Below are 19550 nucleotides of genomic sequence, written 5' to 3'. Positions count from 1 at the left end.
ACGAGGCACATCCCAAGTATTTTGCTGTCCCACAGATTACACTGGGGACGGAAGTGTCCGTTGTGAGAATACGCAGTGCCTCCCTGTAGTTTGCAGACCCCAGATTGGAACACACAGGTTTCAACCATCTTCTTCTCGCCTGGCTATATACTGGACAGGCAAAGAGGAAATGGGGGATGGATTCAGTGGGAGAAGCATAGCCGGGGCAACCGATCACCCTCTCCCTCACGTTTTTCCACCCCGCTGTAAAGTCGTTCAAAGGGAGTGTGCCAGATCTAAGCTTCAGGAACAGTACCCTGTCTCTCGGTAATTCAATAAAATCTAGGAAGGGTTCCAGTTTGGGGGTTGGTTTGAAGTCTAGAAACTTCGTCATCAGAGAGCCATGTTTCATATTTCGTGTGACTTCGTCGGACACCCACTCCCAATAGGCCTTCTTGACTACTCGCTTTGGTGGCGGGGTCTGGCTATCCCAGACATCTGCCAAACCAATAGCCCCCACCAACTGTTTCAGTTTGGATAACCATGGTATTTTGTTGCCTGTGTCTAGGCGGACCGATTCGGTCAGACCAGAGGCATAGTTGCACAATTCTGGAGTCCTTTTGAGGCGTACCCAGAATTGGAGAGGGCGCAACCTAGCTATATCCCTTATTGAACGTTTCCCAAGGTCGTGTAGGAGAGGGACCAGAGGGGTCGATGGAGGTAGCGAGACCAGGTCCCTGTAGAACTTGTTCTCCGATCTTACTAGCTCCATTAAGTTCTCAAAGCCCCACAATTCTGCCCCACGTAGGGCCGAAGGCAAGGCTTTTCCCTCATAGACCATGATGGCGGGGGCGACAGGTCGGCTATGGGAGAGGCGCTGGTGTCTTGCAATGGCCCCCGACACTCGTTTATGGTTAAGTAGCATCTTTGTCAGATGGGAGTTCCATTTCATCAAGTTGTTGACCCGTACACCCAGATAGTCGAAAGCTTCGACTAATTCTAGAGGGGAGTCATCCAACTTGATACTGTTTCTAAGACGCTTGAATGGGGCCAGAGCCATTAGCTTGATTTTGGTTGTATTTATACACATGCCTCTGGACTTACAAAACTGGCTGAACCGATCCAGCAGTTTTTGGAGTCCCATCGGGCTTTTAGAGATCAGAAGGGTATCGTCTGCAAAGAGCAGTGTGTTTTTTTTTTTCCCCCTGCCATGGTTGGCGCATCGGCAGGGTCCTCCTTCAGGTGTGCCACCACCCCGTTAAAAAAGAGGGAGAACAAGGTTGGGGCAAGAGCGCAACCCTGGGGTACCCCTCTCTCTGCTGCTACTCTCTGTCAGGTGTCCCTGTCGGCCCCACCTCACTTTAGCGTAGTTCCTCTTGTGAAGGCGAACAATCATTTCCAATATCGGGGGGTGGGAGGGGGGACGCCCAAGTCAGACAGAACCTGCCAGAGCCTGGTACGAGGAACCAGGTCGAAGGCTGTTCTTAAGTCAATGAATGCCAAATACAGGCTGCCCCTTTCTCGAGTGTTACAGATTTCCAATAAATCATGAAAAATCTGAAGACCTGGTCCATCGTGCCCACCCCCTGCCTGGAAATGAGACAGAATCTCATCCTCGTCTATCCAGGACCTCAGCCTCGTAAAAAGGACCCTACCAAACACTTTCTGCACTACGTCGATTAAGCTATTCAGCCTGTAGTTGGCAGGATCCTCCCTATCCCCTTTCTTGTAAATCGTCACCACCTCGGCGCCCTTCCAGGAATCCGGAACAGGATAGCCGCCCGCGATGCGGTTCACGACCCGGAGGATGAAGAGAGCCCAGACCTCTCTATCAAGGCGTACCAAACACATCTAGTGGTGAGACCCCTACCCCCCAAATATAGGCCATGAAAGTGCTCAAACCATTGGCGACCTGTGATATGATTTGGGATTGGGGCATCTCCCTTCCTTGTGCTGATGTTAATAAGCTCCCAGAATGGGGTAGAGTCCTTCAACTGGGCAGCAGATTTAAGCTCCTGCCAGTGCATTTCTTCCCATGCCCTCTTAGCTTTGTCGATGGTCCTGTAGTAGAGTTTTCTAGCTAGGGTTATTTTTGTCTGGTCTTTTGTTCTGAGAGCTAGCGATAGGTCCGTTCTCCTTTCCCTACATAGGGCAGTGTACCACAAATTTATTGCTTGTGTGGAGTGTGGTTTGCGGCCGCCATTATCCTTTATGCGGAAAAACTCCCCTATCTTTTCCTGATATATCTCAATAAATTTGGAGTCCAGTTGGGCCGTAGAAGTAGGGATAGATAGAGAATCAAGCTCAAGCGTCTTCAGCTCCAGTATATCCCTTATACTTTCCAGGGTCTGGTCCTTCTTTGCGACCATGTGCCACCTCAGCAGGAGATTACAATTAGATGGTTGTACCTCCCTAGTCGACAGCAGTGGAATTATGCCCGTGGCGGTAGATGTGATATCTATTGCTCGGGTCAGTTGCATGGACAAAGGGTTGTGATCGCTGTCTAGACTCGGGATGACCTCGATATTGATAAGGTCGGCCCATAGACCCACATCTAACAGAATATAATCAATACGGGAAGGGGAGCTAATCCTGTTGAATGTGTGAGCCCCATTAGGGTCGGTACGAGTCCTGCCGTTAGCTGCTCTTAAATTATGTTCTAGGGCCAGAGCATTAATTTGTATAGCTCTTTGGGACCATTTCTTCATTGGGGCTAGGTTTAGTGCTGGAATAGCCCATTTAGAATCCTCATCCCTAGTGCCCAAGATATCATCCTCACTCAACGGTTCGAACGTGCAATTAAGGTCGCCTGCAACAATGACCCCAGCCTTTTTAGAGATAGCTGACAACTCTGCATCGAGGACCGATATGGCAGATGTCTCCTCAACACCCGGAGATCCTCTAGCATAAATGTTGAAGATCTCCAGGTGGGCAGCGTCATCAGCCCCTCCGATGGACAAGTGCAGAATGTCCTGGGAGGGAGTGTTGCGGATAGATATCGACCAGTTCAGTCTGATACTAACCCAGATCAGGAGCCCCCCCCTCGAGGGCCGTCCTCTACCCGAGCTGGTCGCGGGAATGTGGTATGTAGTAAACCCCGGCATGTACAAGGGGACCAGGCTCCATGTCTCCTGGAACAAGCAGATGTCATAATTGCCAAGAAGTCGTTCCATTCGGGAAGAGCCAGTTTTTTTTGTAGCCCCGCTATGTTCCAGGAGAGCAGCTGGATTACCCCCTTAGTGGCAGTACTGTGATCTACATGTCTCGCCTCTACCAACCCAGGAGAGCCGAGATTTGCATTTGTAGACTCCCTAGTGTCCTTGTGAGTTACATCGCCCTGCTCTAGTGGGGCCATGCACATACCTACATCTTCTAGAGGGCGGCTCGCGAGAGCAGAAGGACAATCTGCCAGGCGTCCCCCCTCTAGTCCGTCAACTTGACTCAATCCGGAGCCATCCTCCCCCCGGGCCACTGACCAGAGCGGGGACCGATGAATCTGAATCGATGAACGCTCAGGGGGAGATGTTCTAAACTTAAGAGCTAGTAGATTCTCTGCTATCGAGGAGTCAAAGAACTGGATCTCAACACAGTCGGTTTCAGAATTCACCATTGTGACCCGCCTAACTTTGGCCATGTCCTCCCGTATAATTTATCTGCAACCCCTTGTGTGCCTCAGCCAATGTATCGCCTTGTTATGGATGGAGAAAAGGGGGTGGTGATGAACAGAGTGTCTGAATTAAGCAGACCACTCTTACCCAGTCCAAAGATCAGGGCTTGATCCATCACCGTTTTTTAGCTCACTGCACCTTCCCAGCTCGGAACTTGGCTATATGCAAATTAGTCTGACCCTGGCCCAGTGCATCAATGGAACAGGGCAGACCAAACTACCAAGCCAATTCTTATACTGGGAAGGAAACAGGCTACCGGGGACCGGTTTCTGGCATTTCAGCCGTCTTCGGCCCGGCTTGCTTGAATCCTGATGGTGCAATGAGCTAGGGACTCACATCTGAGTATACCCTTCCACGCTTATGGTGGACAAAAATGATTCAGAAAAGGGGGTGGTGATGAATAGAGTGTCTGAATTAAGCAGACCACTCTTACCCAGTCCAAAGATCAGGGCTTGATCCATCACCGTTTTTTAGCTCACTGCACCTTCCCAGCTCAGAACTTGGCTATATGCAAATTAGTCTGACCCGGGCCCAGTGCATCATGGGAAAAGGGCAGACCAAACTACCAAGCCAATTCTTATACTGGGAAGGAAACAGGCTACCGGGGACCGGTTTCTGGCATTTCAGCCGTCTTATGCCCGGCTTGCTTGAATCCTGATGGTGCAATGAGCTAGGGACTCACATCTGAGTATACCCTTCCACGCTTATGGTGGACAAAAATGATTCAGAAAAGGGGGTGGTGATGAACAGAGTGTCTGAATTAAGCAGACTACTCTTACCCAGTCCAAAGATCAGGGCTTGATCCATCACCGTTTTTTAGCTCACTGCACCATCCCAGCTCAGAACTTGGCTATATGCAAATTAGTCTGACCCTGGCCCAGTGCATCAATGGAACAGGGCAGACCAAACTACCAAGCCAATTCTTATACTGGGAAGGAAACAAGCTACCGGGGACCGGTTTCTGGCATTTCAGCCGTCTTCGGCCCGGCTTGCTTGAATCCTGATGGTGCAATGAGCTAGGGACTCACATCTGAGTATACCCTTCTGTTATGACCAGATTCTCAGACTAGATAGAACCAGCTCACAAGAGCAACACCAACCTGGTCAAAACGTAACCACCTCCCTCCTCAGGACCCATCTATCCAGGCACCTGGGTACCTACCTGAGGATGGGGAACTCGCAATATACAGGCTCATAGCATCAGAAACACCACTAAATCTATAGGGATTACTAGGAATACTCACTGATTACTAAGGACGTCCATGCCCTACACCACACTCATACCTCATAGTCTCGCGACCACATGGGTCCAGACTAATCTACCCTGGGGCAGTTCTGATTATTTACCATTACACACTGATTACCATCAGTGCTCACTCGACACGCAATCCGGCGTGCCATACACACTGATCACCCTCAGTGCTCACTCGACACGCAATCCGGCGTGCCATACACACTGAGCTGCAGCCCCAGTGCTCTCTTTTTATCCGGTCCACAATCCGGCGGATCTACACACTGGTCTCACTCCCAGTGCTCGCTTACTTACAACCCGATCCACAATCCGGCGGATCTACACATCAGGCTTCCACCTGATGCTCTCTTTAACGCCGCTTACCAACGACGATCACTTTCCTATGAATACCTTCAGCTCTCTCTCTCTCTCTATGTTGGGAAGTTTCTCTCACTATTCACTAAAGGTTCGCTACTACAATAATATTATGGGATGGCCGAATCACTTAGTGTCAATAATTCCCTAGCTCAAGGGCTCCTCTCTCTCCCTAATTATTCAGTGCCTACTTACCGGATCAGGGGCAGCATCTGTTCTGGCTGTAACACCTGACTAGAAGGAAAGGTTACCTGTGCTTTAAGAACAAGAGACACACACTGTATGCAAGAGTTATTCCCTGATTAAAACGCTCCTATTTCCTTTTGATCCATCAGTTGCTAAAGCATATGGTTAGAAGAAAGGCTAGCTTTATCATAAGAATAACACATGCACACTGGTTCACTAAGAACTGGGGTATCTTTATTACCATAACAATAGAATACGCATACACAAATCTGCGGGGTCTCTGGAAAGGGATTAGACATACAGTATAAGGACAAGGTTATCTGCGGGGTCTCTGTAACTAACAGGAACTGTAACACACCGCTGAAAGAAAAGGATTAGACATACAGTAGCCTAGGGAATAAAGACAAGATTAAGGTGTAAGTGTAAAGCGGACTAGTTTAGACTACCTCACCTATTAGAAGGAATATATTTCTCTCTGGTAGGATCAGGGCTCTCTGTCTCTCCCTCCGTCACCACAGCTTCACGCCTCTGGCTCAACTGCTTCAGCTGACAGCCTCAACTCCTCCATCTGCTTTAATGCATTCTGATAAAATGGCAGTCCCAGCTGATAGTTCCAACTTTGTTCATATGACTGCTCTCTTCAGCTTCAGCAATCATCTGCCTTCTTTCTGCATTCCAGAAAACCAATAGAACTGAACTGCACTCTGCAGCTCCAGCAAACATCCTACTCTCCACTCTTCAAGAACCAAACTGACCACTCCTCCTCGCCTGCAGTTCGCTAATATGGAATCCTCTCCTCTAGTGGAAAGCTCCAGCCAGTAGCCTCCTCCCACCAGGTCCATGCACCGGGCTCCTTGCTCTAGACGCTCCCACAGTGATCAGCTGCTTGTTTCGTCTAGAGACCTGAGCTCAGGGACACTTCTTGATTAGATTCAGCTCTGGCCGGTTCTATCAGGTTCGCTTAGGGCGAACAACAGCTCAAAACCAAAATATTACCTTTCCCCTTCAAGCATCTCAGCTCTGCAGGGATAGAAAGCAAAATGGAGTCTCTCTAGTTCTGGGCCTTGTAGGCCTGAGAAGGATGAAATAACCCTTAGCTCTGTCAGACTACCTACACAAACCATACCAATGTGTAATATAAAGTCAGGACCACAGGATCCACCCTCTACAATAGGCAGGATAATGAAAGAACACATAATTATGTCAAAGCCAATAGGCAATAGATGAATTAGAGTCAAGAATAAGGGATCTATCATCATATAAAGCAGCTATCCTCTTCTAGGTCTGGAAAAAGGGCTTAAAAGGGCCAACACAAGGTAAGAATACAGATGATGGATGTGAGCAAGTTTAAAGACTTCATCACTCCGAAATAGAGCCAAAAAACCTGTCAAGACACCTTCCACGCTTGTGGTGGACAAAAATGATTCAGAAAAGGGGGTGGTGATGAACAGAGTGTCTGAATTAAGCAGACCACTCTTACCCAGTCCAAAGATCAGGGCTTGATCCATCACCGTTTTTTAGCTCACTGCACCATCCCAGCTCAGAACTTGGCTATATGCAAATTAGTCTGACCCTGGCCCAGTGCATCATGGGAACAAGGCAGACCAAACTACCAAGCCAATTCTTATACTGGGAAGGAAACAAGCTACCGGGGACCGGTTTCTGGCATTTCAGCCGTCTTCGGCCCGGCTTGCTTGAATCCTGATGGTGCAATGAGATAGGGACTCATATCTGAGTATACCCTTCCACGCTTATGGTGGCCACTATAGGTGTGGCAGGGTATACTCAGACATGAGTCCCTTTCTCACTGCACCATCAGGATTCAAGCAAGCCGGGCCGAAGACGGCTGAAATGCCAGAAACCGGTCCCCGGTAGCTTGTCTCCTTTCTGGTGAAGAATTGGCTTGGTAGTTTAGTCTGCCCTGTTCCCATGATGCACTGGGCCAGGGACAGACTGATTTGCATATAGCCAGGTTCTGAGCTGGGATGGTGCAGTGAGATAAATAACGGTGATGGATCAAGCCCTGATCTTTGGACTGGGTGAGAGTGGTCCGCTTAATTCAGACACTCTGTTCATCACCACCCCCTTTTCTGAATCGTTTTTGGCCACTATAGGTGTGGCAGGGTATACTCAGACATGAGTCCCTTTCTCACTGCACCATCAGGATTCAAGCAAGCTGGGCCGAAGACGGCTGAAATGCCAGAAACCGGTCCCCGGTAGCTTGTCTCCTTTCTGGTGAAGAATTGGCTTGGTAGTTTAGTCTGCCCTGTTCCCATGCTGCACTGGGCCAGGGACAGACTGATTTGCATATAGCCAGGTTCTGAGCTGGGATGGTGCAGTGAGATAAATAACGGTGATGGATCAAGCCCTGATCTTTGGACTGGGTAAGAGTGGTCTGCTTAATTCAGACACTCTGTTCATCACCACCCCCTTTTCTGAATCGTTTTTGGCCACTATAGGTGTGGCAGGGTATACTCAGACATGAGTCCCTTTCTCACTGCACCATCAGGATTCAAGCAAGCCGGGCCGACGATGGCTGAAATGCCAGAAACCGGTCCCCGGAAGCTTGTTTCCTTCCCAGTATAAGAATTGGCTTGGTAGTTTTTGTTTGCCCTGTTCCCATCATGCACTGGGACAGGAACAGACTAATTTGCATGTAGCCAGGTTCTGAGCTGGGATGGTGCAATGAGATAAATAACGGTGATGGATCAAGCCCTGATCTTTGGACTGGGTAAGAGTGGTCTGCTTAATTCAGACACTCTGTTCATCATCACCACCCCCTTTTCTGAATCGTTGTTATGGATGGACTCGCTACTTTCATAACCCCCTACTGTGGCCAATCTAGGTACCTGTGTCATGTATACAGTAGCCCTGATATTGTAACAGTGAGACAGGCCACCTTGCGGGCCTTCAACTGTGGATGGTTTGCTTAGAGCTTTGTTAGGGGGGACCGAAGAGCAGTTCGTAGTCGTGGATGGAACCTGCCCCTTGGAACTCCCTTCAGGTGCCCTTGGTCTCGCAGAGTCAGCGTATGACCACACAATGGGGCGAGTATTATTTGCCCCTGCATGGCCCTGTGTGTGGAGGCCCGGTGGGTGAGGAAGATTAGAGGGAACACCCCTGAATTGGATTGTGCTGGCCTTTTTAGCTGTGTTGTTTGGCCCCTCGAAGGAGAGATTGAGCTGGGATAATTTGTGAGGTTGCCCGCCCAGCCAGTAAGCATTCCACCTTGTCACCCAGGGATGCTACCAACTTTTCCATCTCAATAATTCTCGCTAGTAGATCAATCCTGGAGAGCCCACACAAATTACAACTATCCAAATTCTCTACACAAGGCTTATCAGCATGCACATGACCCCCCAAGGAGAATGTAGCAGCAATGTCAGGTTCTAGATCTAAAGGTGCGTACCTGTTTGAGCAAGCTACCAAGGTGGTCAAAGCATGACCCATTTCCGCCCCCCTGGGGGAATCCACAACTGGAGTTATGTGGGTAGTGGGAGATGGAGCTAGTCCTTCCTCAGTCAGGGCTAGGGTAGTGTTCTTAGTGCTCACTCCATGTTTGCGGGTGTTACGTTTACGTTTGACAAACATGGAAGGGACTGGTTTTTCTTGAACAGAGAGGAGAGTCTTGATGGCCTCCGGCTTGGCATTATTCGCAAACTTGCTGCTACTGTGGCTTAAGACCTCTTCGCAGTCATTCACAATTTCCTCTATTCTTGACAGCACACAGTTCATTGCTGCATGGGGCACTTTTTGGGCTTTTTTCCCTTTTTTGTTTGCGGGTATCCCCCCTCCTTCCATGGTCTTCTTCTTCCCCATAGTGACAAGTGAAAAGACACAGTAAGCAAGGGGGTAATACAGTAAATAGAGCCTCCTTACGAGGAGAGCCAGCATACCCTCCCCTCTGCTATGGTTTTAATTCTGCGAAACTGAGTTAGTCAAACTGCCCCTCTACAGACGGACATGAAAGTACAGTACCTTTTAGGGCTTGAATAGACGGATGGAGAGGGGGTTGCCCAGCCTGGCCTCCTCCGGCCCCTGACTGCCACAGACGGCCCGCCCTTTGCTCGGGCTTCACCCGGCGCTGCCCGCATGCGTCCCGCGGGGCGGAAGGGGTATGCTGGTTTTAACGGGTAGGAGGGGGCGGGGCTGGTTGGCGCAGCTGGCTCCTGGGACAGTGAGTTTCTTGCGCTGCTTCTCCTGCCGCCCTGCTGCAGAGGTCAGGGGTCCTGGTTCCTGTGCGCTGCGTCTTTCGCGGAGCGGGAGGCGCGAGGTGACTTTGTCCGCCCGGTAGGAGGGGGCGGGCTGGTTGGCGCTGCTGGCTCCTGGGACAGAGAGTCCCTTGCGCTGCTTCTCCCGCCGCCCTGCTGCAGAGGTCAGGGGTCCTGGTTCCTGTGCGCTGCCAATCCAATGAAACAAAATGGCGGGCGCAATTTTTCATTCAGTCTCCGCCCAGTGAATCGGGGCCTTCTTTACGCTCCGAATCCTCTGATCCTCCATGGGTGGATCCACAGAATATCTGCATCCCTAGATATCTATATTTTTTAACCTTTTAATATCGCTAAAACTACTGAACGGATATACACCAAATAACTGAAAGCGTGATCTGTGCAACCAATCTAGCTTTCTGCCAAATTTGGTGTTATTCCGTTCAGCGTTTCGGGCTACAGTTGTATTACAAAAATGCAAAATTCCCATAGTCCTAAAATGGGAAAAAAAGCATTTTGGCCTGCCTGCCCCCTTTTTCTCTGCTTCTGCTTGACAAATCACCCCGAAACTTGCAGCACAGTTTTTAAAATTTCGTGAAGATTCGTCAAGCAGTCCCAAAGTTATTGCGAAAACCAAAAATGCCCTTCCTAAAGAAACTTTATTCCTAACTGTAACTACCTACTGGCTACCGCTAGTCGTCATGGTATAGGCATAAGCATTGGTAAGGACGCATTGTAAATGCATATGTGGTAATGGCATGAGCTGTTCCTTCATAGAACTGTGTACCATGTCACCAGATAAAGAAGATATGCTGGCATTTACTGTGAAGAATATGTGACACGTTGAGCATAAGATGGCCTGGTCTTTTTGCTTGCTGACTAGGGATAATAAAGGAAATCTTCATAGCGCATGCATTTTTAGAATTGCCTACAAATTTTAGAATTTGAAGGCAATTAATTGCTCTCTGGGACTGCTATATGTAATGTAATGTAAGAGACATTTCTATAGCGCTACTTTCACTCCAAGGAGTATCTTGGCGCTCGCCCAACCCAGATGGAGGAGTTGGAGGGAAAAGGATGACTTACACTCTACACCACAAATTACACCAAAGCCCTACATGTCGCATCGGGCAAAGAGAAGATCCAGGTTTTTAATGCCTTCCTGAAAGAAATTTCTTGGGAAAGTTAACGTAAAAACGGCGAAAGCTTATTCCAGGCCTTGGTGCCTAGTACAAAAAGGGATTTACCACCTTTTGTAGCCAGCTTGAATCGAGAAGGTGTGAGTAGATTCTGACTGGCAGACCTCAAACAGCGCGTCGGGTGATATCTTTTAAACCCATTGCATATGTATTTTGGGCCTTGCTGATGAAATGCCCTAAAGGTAATTATAAGAATTTTGAACAAAATTCTTTTACCTATTGGCAGCCAGTGGGGGTTGTTAAGTGCTGCTGAGGCTGAAGACCTGCGGGGCCAACGCAGTACAAGGCGGGCCGCCGCATTTTGGACCATTTGTAACCTGTGGAGGACGGTTTTGTTGGCTCCAGCATATAAGCCGTTACAATAATTCAGCCTAGAACTTATTAAGTTAGAGAATCAAGAAGGGCCTTGACTCATTACTCAGGATGGCTGAGTCCAACTAATACTATTTAAAAAACAAGAGCCAATACTGGAGTGTCAATTTCAAGAACTGATAAATTTCAAACGAAAGCTGCTTTGATTGAAGCAAAAACAACCTATATTCCTTTGACCACAAACAAGTTTATTCTATTTTGTTAACCATACTTTTTTTCTTTTTGAGCACACTATTCGTTGTGCATGGAAAATACAACATACAAAATACAATAGGTATTATATACAAAATATACAAACAGATGAATACACAATTTCAAACACACTTGGCCATACATTCATACACAATGCATTCACAACAACCATAAATAAAGAGACAATGCATCCGAGCATCGGTCATTCAGTTCAATGGAAAATATGTCTTTTCATGTTTTTGCGATCTATTATAGTTGTAATTGTCACAAGATATCTTATTAAACCAAATAAATGCAACAACTGTTCCAACGTAAAAATGGTGACCAGATGCGGGACAGAAAACTGGTCGACGCGTTTCAAACCCCTTTCAATTTAGTGGGGGTTCTCCTCAGGACCGGATTGGTTCTGAAACAATAAGAAAGGCTGGCTTAAGCACATTTGTTCAGGGTTTCAATGAGTAGAAAAAAGGGGGGATCAACTCCCTGTGTTCAACAGCCGCTCCCTACCTTAATCCAATAGTCTTAAGAACTCAATCAATGGCAGGCAGGTAAGAATCCAAAGTGGAATTGTATTTCCCAATAGGAGTGATCACAGCCGCTGTGTGAGGGAAGACAATACAAACGACTACATTTAATACAGTGTCATCCCTTCCCCAATCATTCGTTCTGCTCGTGCGTGATGAGGGGGGGACAGGGAACTTGTAAACTTACCCGCTGGTGAACAGCTTCGTACTCGCTGCTCCGTCAAATGGTAAACTGGGCGGCCGCTCCTGTGCTGCAAAGCGGAGCGAAAAAGGTTGTTAGCTGACTAGCGTCGAAAGCGCGGGCATGTTGATTCAAATGAATGCGTGACAACATACCGATGCGGGAGCAAGGCATCAGACCTTCTCCTTAGGTGGTGTGCATGGTTCACACTGCTCGAGTCGTCGAGTGGGAGTACTGCCTCGGTGCTTCCTGGTTGATAATGGAAGACTGGGGTTGCTGGGACTTGTAGTTCACAGGCGGTTTTGCAGGGGAGCAAACCAAAAGCTGGAGTGGACTGGCTCAAGCATTAGGCTTATAAATTTCAGATATTTCGTTTAATCCCCGCGTGGCGGTGTTGAATTTCATTATAAGCATTGCTTCACGTTGTGACAATTTGGCTTCAGTGTCACCGCCCCTAGGGTCTTTTTCAATTTTGGACAGAACTGTCCATCGCAAATCTGTGTTTTCGTGCTTACACTTAGTCCAATGGTTGACTAATGGGGCATTCTCCACCCCCCTACGGATGCGCGATTTGTGTTGCGCAACACAAATCGCGCATCCGTAGGGGGGTGGAGAATGCCCCATTAGTCAACCATTGGACTAAGTGTAAGCACGAAAACACAGATTTGCGATGGACAGTTCTGTCCAAAATTGAAAAAGACCCTAGGGGCGGTGACACTGAAGCCAAATTGTCACAACGTGAAGCAATGCTTATAATGAAATTCAACACCGCCACGCGGGGATTAAACGAAATATCTGAAATTTATAAGCCTAATGCTTGAGCCAGTCCACTCCAGCTTTTGGTTTGCTCCCCTGCAAAACCGCCTGTGAACTACAAGTCCCAGCAACCCCAGTCTTCCATTATCAACCAGGAAGCACCGAGGCAGTACTCCCACTCGACGACTCGAGCAGTGTGAACCATGCACACCACCTAAGGAGAAGGACTGATGCCTTGCTCCCGCATCGGTATGTTGTCACGCATTCATTTGAATCAACATGCCCGCGCTTTCGACGCTAGTCAGCTAACAACCTTTTTCGCTCCGCTTTGCAGCATAGGAGCGGCCGCCCAGTTTACCATTTGACGGAGCAGCGAGTACGAAGCTGTTCACCAGCGGGTAAGTTTACAAGTTCCCTGTCCCCCCCTCATCACGCACGAGCAGAACGAATGATTGGGGAAGGGATGACACTGTATTAAATGTAGTCGTTTGTATTGTCTTCCCTCACACAGCGGCTGTGATCACTCCTATTGGGAAATACAATTCCACTTTGGATTTTTACCTGCCTGCCATTGATTGAGTTCTTAAGACTATTGGATTAAGGTAGGGAGCGGCTGTTGAACACAGGGAGTTGATCCCCCCTTTTTTCTACTCATTGAAACCCTGAACAAATGTGCTTAAGCCAGCCTTTCTTATTGTTTCAGAACCAATCCGGTCCTGAGGAGAACCCCCACTAAATTGAAAGGGGTTTGAAACGCGTCGACCAGTTTTCTGTCCCGCATCTGGTCACCATTTTTACGTTGGAACAGTTGTTGCATTTATTTGGTTTAATAAGATATCTTGTGACAATTACAACTATAATAGATCGCAAAAACATGAAAAGACATATTTTCCATTGAACTGAATGACCGATGCTCGGACGCATTGTCTCTTTATTTATGGTTGTTGTGAATGCATTGTGTATGAATGTATGGCCAAGTGTGTTTGAAATTGTGTATTCATCTGTTTGTATATTTTGTATATAATACCTATTGTATTTTGTATTTTGTATTTTCCATGCACGACGAATAGTGTGCTCAAAAAGAAAAAAAGTATGGTTAACAAAATAGAATAAACTTGTTTGTGGTCAAAGGAATATAGGTTGTTTTTGCTTCAATCAAAGCAGCTTTCGTTTGAAATTTATCAGTTCTTGAAATTGACACTCCAGTATTGGCTCTTGTTTTGTTTAATAGAACTTATTAAGGCCACTGCAACTGTTTTCCTCGCCGATAACGGAAGTAGATCAAAAAACTTCCTCAGTGCTTTTATGATCTGAAAGCACGTTCCAGCTACTGCCACAGCCTGGGGTTTGAAAGATAATTGGTCATCAAATTTGATGCCCAAATTGCGGGCAGATGGAATAGTATTGGGAGGGGCTTCTGCCTCCGCCGGCCAGCACATTTTTGGGGAAAACAAATTGTGACTCCCGAATGGCAGGATTTCTGTTTTTCCAGCGTTACATTTTAAATGATTGTTGGTCATCCATTTAAAAGTTGCTGCTAGACATTTCTTGAGATCTTCCTTGGCACCTGGCCGTTCCCTGTCCAGCACCAGAATGAGTTGGGTGTCGTCAGCGTATGAGATAGAACTGATCTGGAATGACGCGATCAGTTTCACTAGGGGTACCATGTACAAGTTAAAAAGTACAGGACTTAAACTTGAGCCCTGAGGGACCCCTGAGCTGACGTCTTTAGCCTCAGACTGATATTGGCCCAACACTGTGACTTGGCATCTATTGCTAAGGAAGTTCCTAAGTCATGCCAGGACCTGTTCTCCTACCCCTGCGGCAGCCAAACGGTCCAATAAGATGTTATGTGAGACCGTATCGAAGTCTGCCGACAGGTCAAGTAGGATAAGGACAGCCTTCTTTCCTTGATCCATAGCCGCCCGTAAGGTCTCTGCTGTAAAAAGCAGGGCCGTCTCCGTAGAATGTTCTGACCGGAAGACTGACTGGTTAGGATGGAGAATGTTGTTCTTCTCCAAAAAGTTCGTCAGTTGATTGTTGACAAACTTTTCTGTCAGTTTGAACAGGACAGGTAGCAAGGAAATAGGGCGCAGGTTGGAGAGGGTGGTGGGATCAGCTAGTGCCTTTTTTTGGAGAGGCTTGACAGCTGCAAGCTTCCAGTCATTGGGAATGTCTGCCGTAGTTAGAGAGGAGTTAATAATCCTGTTGATTATGGGATGAACCATCTCTACTAAGGTATGTAACACTGGAGGGGGACAGGGGTCAAAAGGGGATCCCGATTTGCTGGCCAAAATAGCATTGGAGGTTTCTTCGAGAGATACTGGGGCAAATTCCTCGAAACGGGGAGAGGTCTTCATCTCCACTGTCTGTTCAGCAGCCACAGTCGCAGTTGCTCCTAGTGGAAAAGCCTTTACGATGGTAAGGATCTTATTATCAAAGTAGTCAGATATCGCATTACAAAGATCTTGAGATGGAGGAATCTCCTGCGATAGAGCTGATGGATTCATAAAATCCTTTACAATCTTGAAGATTTCTTTTTGTTCCTGGCCTGCCCTGGATAAGCCCTGTAGATAATGGGTTTTCTTTGCGGATTTTATTCCCGCATGGTACTTCCGTCTCGCTGCCCTATAGGTATTGCGGGCGGTGGCATCATAATCTCTACGCCACCTCTGTTCCAGTACTCTGACCTCGCCTAGCTCGAGTTTCAAGGTCATTGTGAACCAGGGGGCACTCTTTTTGTTTTTGAGTTATTATTTCTAGATGAGCTTAACAGGGTTCCCGCTCTGGCAATCCAGTCACAGAAAGTCTGATTGTCTGCCGAGGTGAGGTCGGTTAGAGCTGGTATACTGTCTTTTAACTTATCAATCACATCAGGTCTACTGGGTAATCGTTTCCAATTAGGGGTAGGTTTGGTTTTGGGTTTGATTATGCGCATAATGGAGATGGCGATGGACTTCAAGTTCCATACAATATTAAAAGGAATAAAAAAATGATCAGTCCATGTCTGAGGACTGGGGGGTTTGACTCTTAGGCTGGTGGAATTGGAACAAATGCAATCCAACAAATGTCCCGCCTGATGAGTGGGTTCCCGATTCAAAAGTGTAAGTCCTAGCACATCAATAATGTCCATAAAGCAGCCCACTCCAGGTTCTTTAGGGGAATCCAAGTGCAGATTTAGATCGCCCAATACTGAGAAATGGGAAAATCTAAGTGCTAGTTCACTCAAAGCATCGCCCACTGTTTCCAGGAACTTCGATGGAGGTCCCGGGGGGCGATAGATGAGGGCCCCAGAGAAGACAAAGGAGTTGTGAATCTCCAAAGAGAATGCTAGCGCCTCTGCCCCCTTAATGTCCGTCAATTCTTGAGTGGAACACTTAAGAGTATTACGGTAAATGATAGAAAGGCCCCCTCCCCGTAGTTCAGGTCTATCCAAGCATTGGATAAGAAAATTTTGTGGAAGGGCTATGGCTAGGTCGGGATTACACCAGGGTTTTAGCCATGTTTCAGTGACCAGAAACCAGTCAAGATGAGTCTCGACGATAAGGTCATGAATGTTCTGGGCATTCTTGGAAAGAGATCGTGCATTAATTAATCCACCCCGTAGGGCAGGGGAATCTGCAGATATTTCCATAGGGGACTCTGGGGTCAGCGTCGTACGACACTGAATACAACAAACGGGGCCATGCCAATTATCTGGAAATAGCGCGCCGTTGCAATGGGCATGGGGTCCTTTACAGGACAACAAGAATTCCTTCGACATACCAAACTTGGAATAGGGAATAGCGATGGTGATCACTCAGTCTCCCGCCTCTCACGCCTCCTTAGCGCTGACGGGCGCAGACGGGCAGACTCTGGCTCGACTCCGGCGCGAGTCGGGCGCGCCCGCTGCGCGTCACCGCTGCGCGGGAGGAGTGAGGATTAAATAGAGGCTTACCTGATCGACTGCCTGAGCACTAGAGCGCTCAGGCCGATTGCACCACAAGAGGTCCCGGCTATACCTAAGATGGCGGCAAGACGCCACGAGCAGCTGACACAAACACGATTCAGTCCGCCCTAAGGAGCGGTGGGGGCACAATTATAGTGCGAGTATGTGGGCAAGAGGATATTATTTAAAATCAGGGGAAAAGAAAGTATAATTAACAAAAATAGAAAAATGCGGTGATATTTAAAATAACGCTGCGAAGCCCTGTTACACGCTAATTTAAATGCTGGTGAGTTAAATTGCGCGGCAAAATACAAATACAACCTTTCCCTAGGACAAGTTGGTTAAAGTGTTCCCCTTAAATAGAGGCTCACCTGATCGACTGCCTGAGCACTAGAGCGCTCAGGCCGATGGCACCACTAGAGGTCCCGGCTACACCTAAGATGGCGGCAAGACGCCACGAGCAGCTGACACAAACACGATTCAGTCCGCCCTAAGGAGCGGTGGGGGCACAATTATAGTGCGAGTATGTAGGCAAGAGGATATTATTTAAAATCAGGGGAAAAGAAAGTATAATTAACAAAAATAGATGTAAAAATAAATGTTAACTGACACTTGAATTATTTCAAGTACTTGAACGTATAAAGGTTAACACTGTATTTTGTTTTCTGCAGCTGGATAGCAGTGTCCCACCTTATTTGCTGGAGTCTGTGCTTCAGGAACTTAAAGGTTTGCAGGAATTTCTGGATAGAAACTCTCAGTTTGCTGCAGGATCTCTTGGGAACCCAAGGTAACATTTCATGTGCAGTGCATAATGAAGTGAAGTAGTAATTAACCCGATGTGTTTTTGTTATAACAAATTAAAGTAGATGTCACTTTAGTACATGACCTCCTTCATGCTAGTCTAGTCTGGTACAATCTTAACATGTAAGCCTTCTTAACTGCTCTTGTACTGACCAGAGTTTCTGTTCGTGTAGGGGCTTTCATCATCACAAATGGAAGTTGCCATAATAATTAAGCCCTCCTTTCTCTAGTGTGTATATGCATTTTTCTGATTTGCTTTGAATATACCACTTGAGCGATAATGAATAACAAGTGTGCTGGTGCAACCGTTTAAAACTGAATATTGCTCTGGTTTCGGATATGTAACGACGCAAACTGGGTTTGCTACTTTTTCACGTCTTTGTCTCTTCAAAGTTAGAATATGTTTCTTTACTCCACTGCTATGCTGCATGCTTTATTGATCTTTATGAGGCTGAAGTCATCACGTAAAATACTTTGTATATTACCATCAGTCCAGTAGTGGCCACTTTAATTTGTAGGCTGTCTTGTAGTCCATGTTTTATGCACTGTCTTTTCGGTGATATTCACATGTGTATTTTGCTGCCCTCACCTCTATTTCTGTGTGGCTGGTCTGCTAGGATGATGCACTGTGTTGAAGGTTTATTGGCATAGGTGGTTTGAATCTGTCTGAGGCAGGGCAGGCACACAAAAGTGTCTGTGTCTTCCAAGTCACACTGCTTCCTCATTTTATGCCTGCTGTGTTTGTGGTTTGATCTGTGGTGACTGGTCTCTATCTAGTATATATTTAGTGGTGTGTTACCACAGTGAGGTATTCCGCAAGATTAAAGTTTCTTTTAACAGTTATGACTTTCTAGCTTTTTGTCATCTTCCTGTTGTCTCACCCTACTTTGTTTAGCGCCTCCTTTAAGCCCATTCTATTCCCCATGGAAGCCACTCCTGTAGCTTGTGGTATCCAGTGCTAGGGCTCTGTTAAGGCTGCTACTGAGGGATTTAGAGCCATGAAATAGCATTTTAGGGATTCTTTAGAGTTTGGTCTTTCTGATGGCGGCTTCAAGCTGCAGATTTCGTATCTTGTAAATACCCTCATGTGATAGACTGTATCTAGAGTTTTTGACTCTGCAATCCCCTTGAGTGCCGGTATGTGGCATTGTGCAACTTCGTTTTGTCTGTTCCGCCCTGGAACAGGTAAAACATGGCTCCTCATCTTCTTACCACTCATCAGGAGTAGTTGCCTAGACATCTGGGCACCATTAAGTCTCGGTCCCCCAATTGTAACCGATTCCCTTCCACATCTTAATCCAGTTTGTGTTTTCTGGGCCATTGGCGAGGCCATAACAGATTCAAGTCTTCAAGAAGGCTATGTGGCAGATATTTGGTACCTTTCTGGATCCCACTGGTGCGCTTTTGGGCCCGAGGATCTAAGGATGCCTCCAGTTAGTTTACTGCTGGCAGATCAGTCCCCTATGCCGACTGCACTTCTCGACATTATTCCGAAGTCTGTCTCTACTCCTGTGCCTCTGCTTGGTCCGACTCCCCATACAGTACCAAAACCTGCCCCAGGGCCCCATGCATTGACGCCGGCATTGACCCTGGAGGAAGGCCCCATAGTCTTGGACGTGGAAGCAAATCCACCACTACCCTGTTCAACGTTGTGGCTACTTCAACCACTCGTGCAACCCTATTCTGTTTCTTATATGCTTCTATTGCACTATAGATTCTCAGATCCAGAGCCTTAAGATGATGACGGCAATGATGAATCACGACTATATGACAACATGTATCTATTTCTAGACCTGTAAAAGCCCAGTGAACTTCATACCTCACCTGACACTGGCCTCACCTCTTTATCTGGCCCCTCTCAAGAGTAATATGCCGCTTTGCTATGGTTATAAGAAGGGCAGCAGATTTGCTTGACCTTTCCTCAGTGGAGGTAAAAAACAGAGTACTCAT

At 47.2% G+C, this 19550-nt stretch overlaps 1 protein-coding gene across 2 annotated transcripts in view; it reads left to right on the top strand.

Moving 5' to 3' along the window:
• The window catches only part of NUP155 (nucleoporin 155), an 871946-nt gene that overhangs the window by 391554 nt on the left and 460842 nt on the right, over nt 1-19550 (top strand). For both annotated transcript variants that reach the window (XM_086960546.1, XM_086960547.1), the window contains one exon: nt 17471-17586. In XM_086960546.1, coding sequence (XP_086816672.1) covers nt 17471-17586 — 116 coding nt within the window. The remainder of the gene's footprint in view (nt 1-17470; nt 17587-19550) is intronic.

Source organism: Lissotriton vulgaris, chromosome 3_1, assembly GCF_964263255.1.
Source record: "Lissotriton vulgaris chromosome 3_1, aLisVul1.2, whole genome shotgun sequence".
Lineage (NCBI taxonomy): Eukaryota > Metazoa > Chordata > Amphibia > Caudata > Salamandridae > Lissotriton > Lissotriton vulgaris.
The sequence above is the reverse complement of the archived record's forward strand: the minus strand, read 5'-3'. Positions and strand labels throughout refer to the sequence as shown.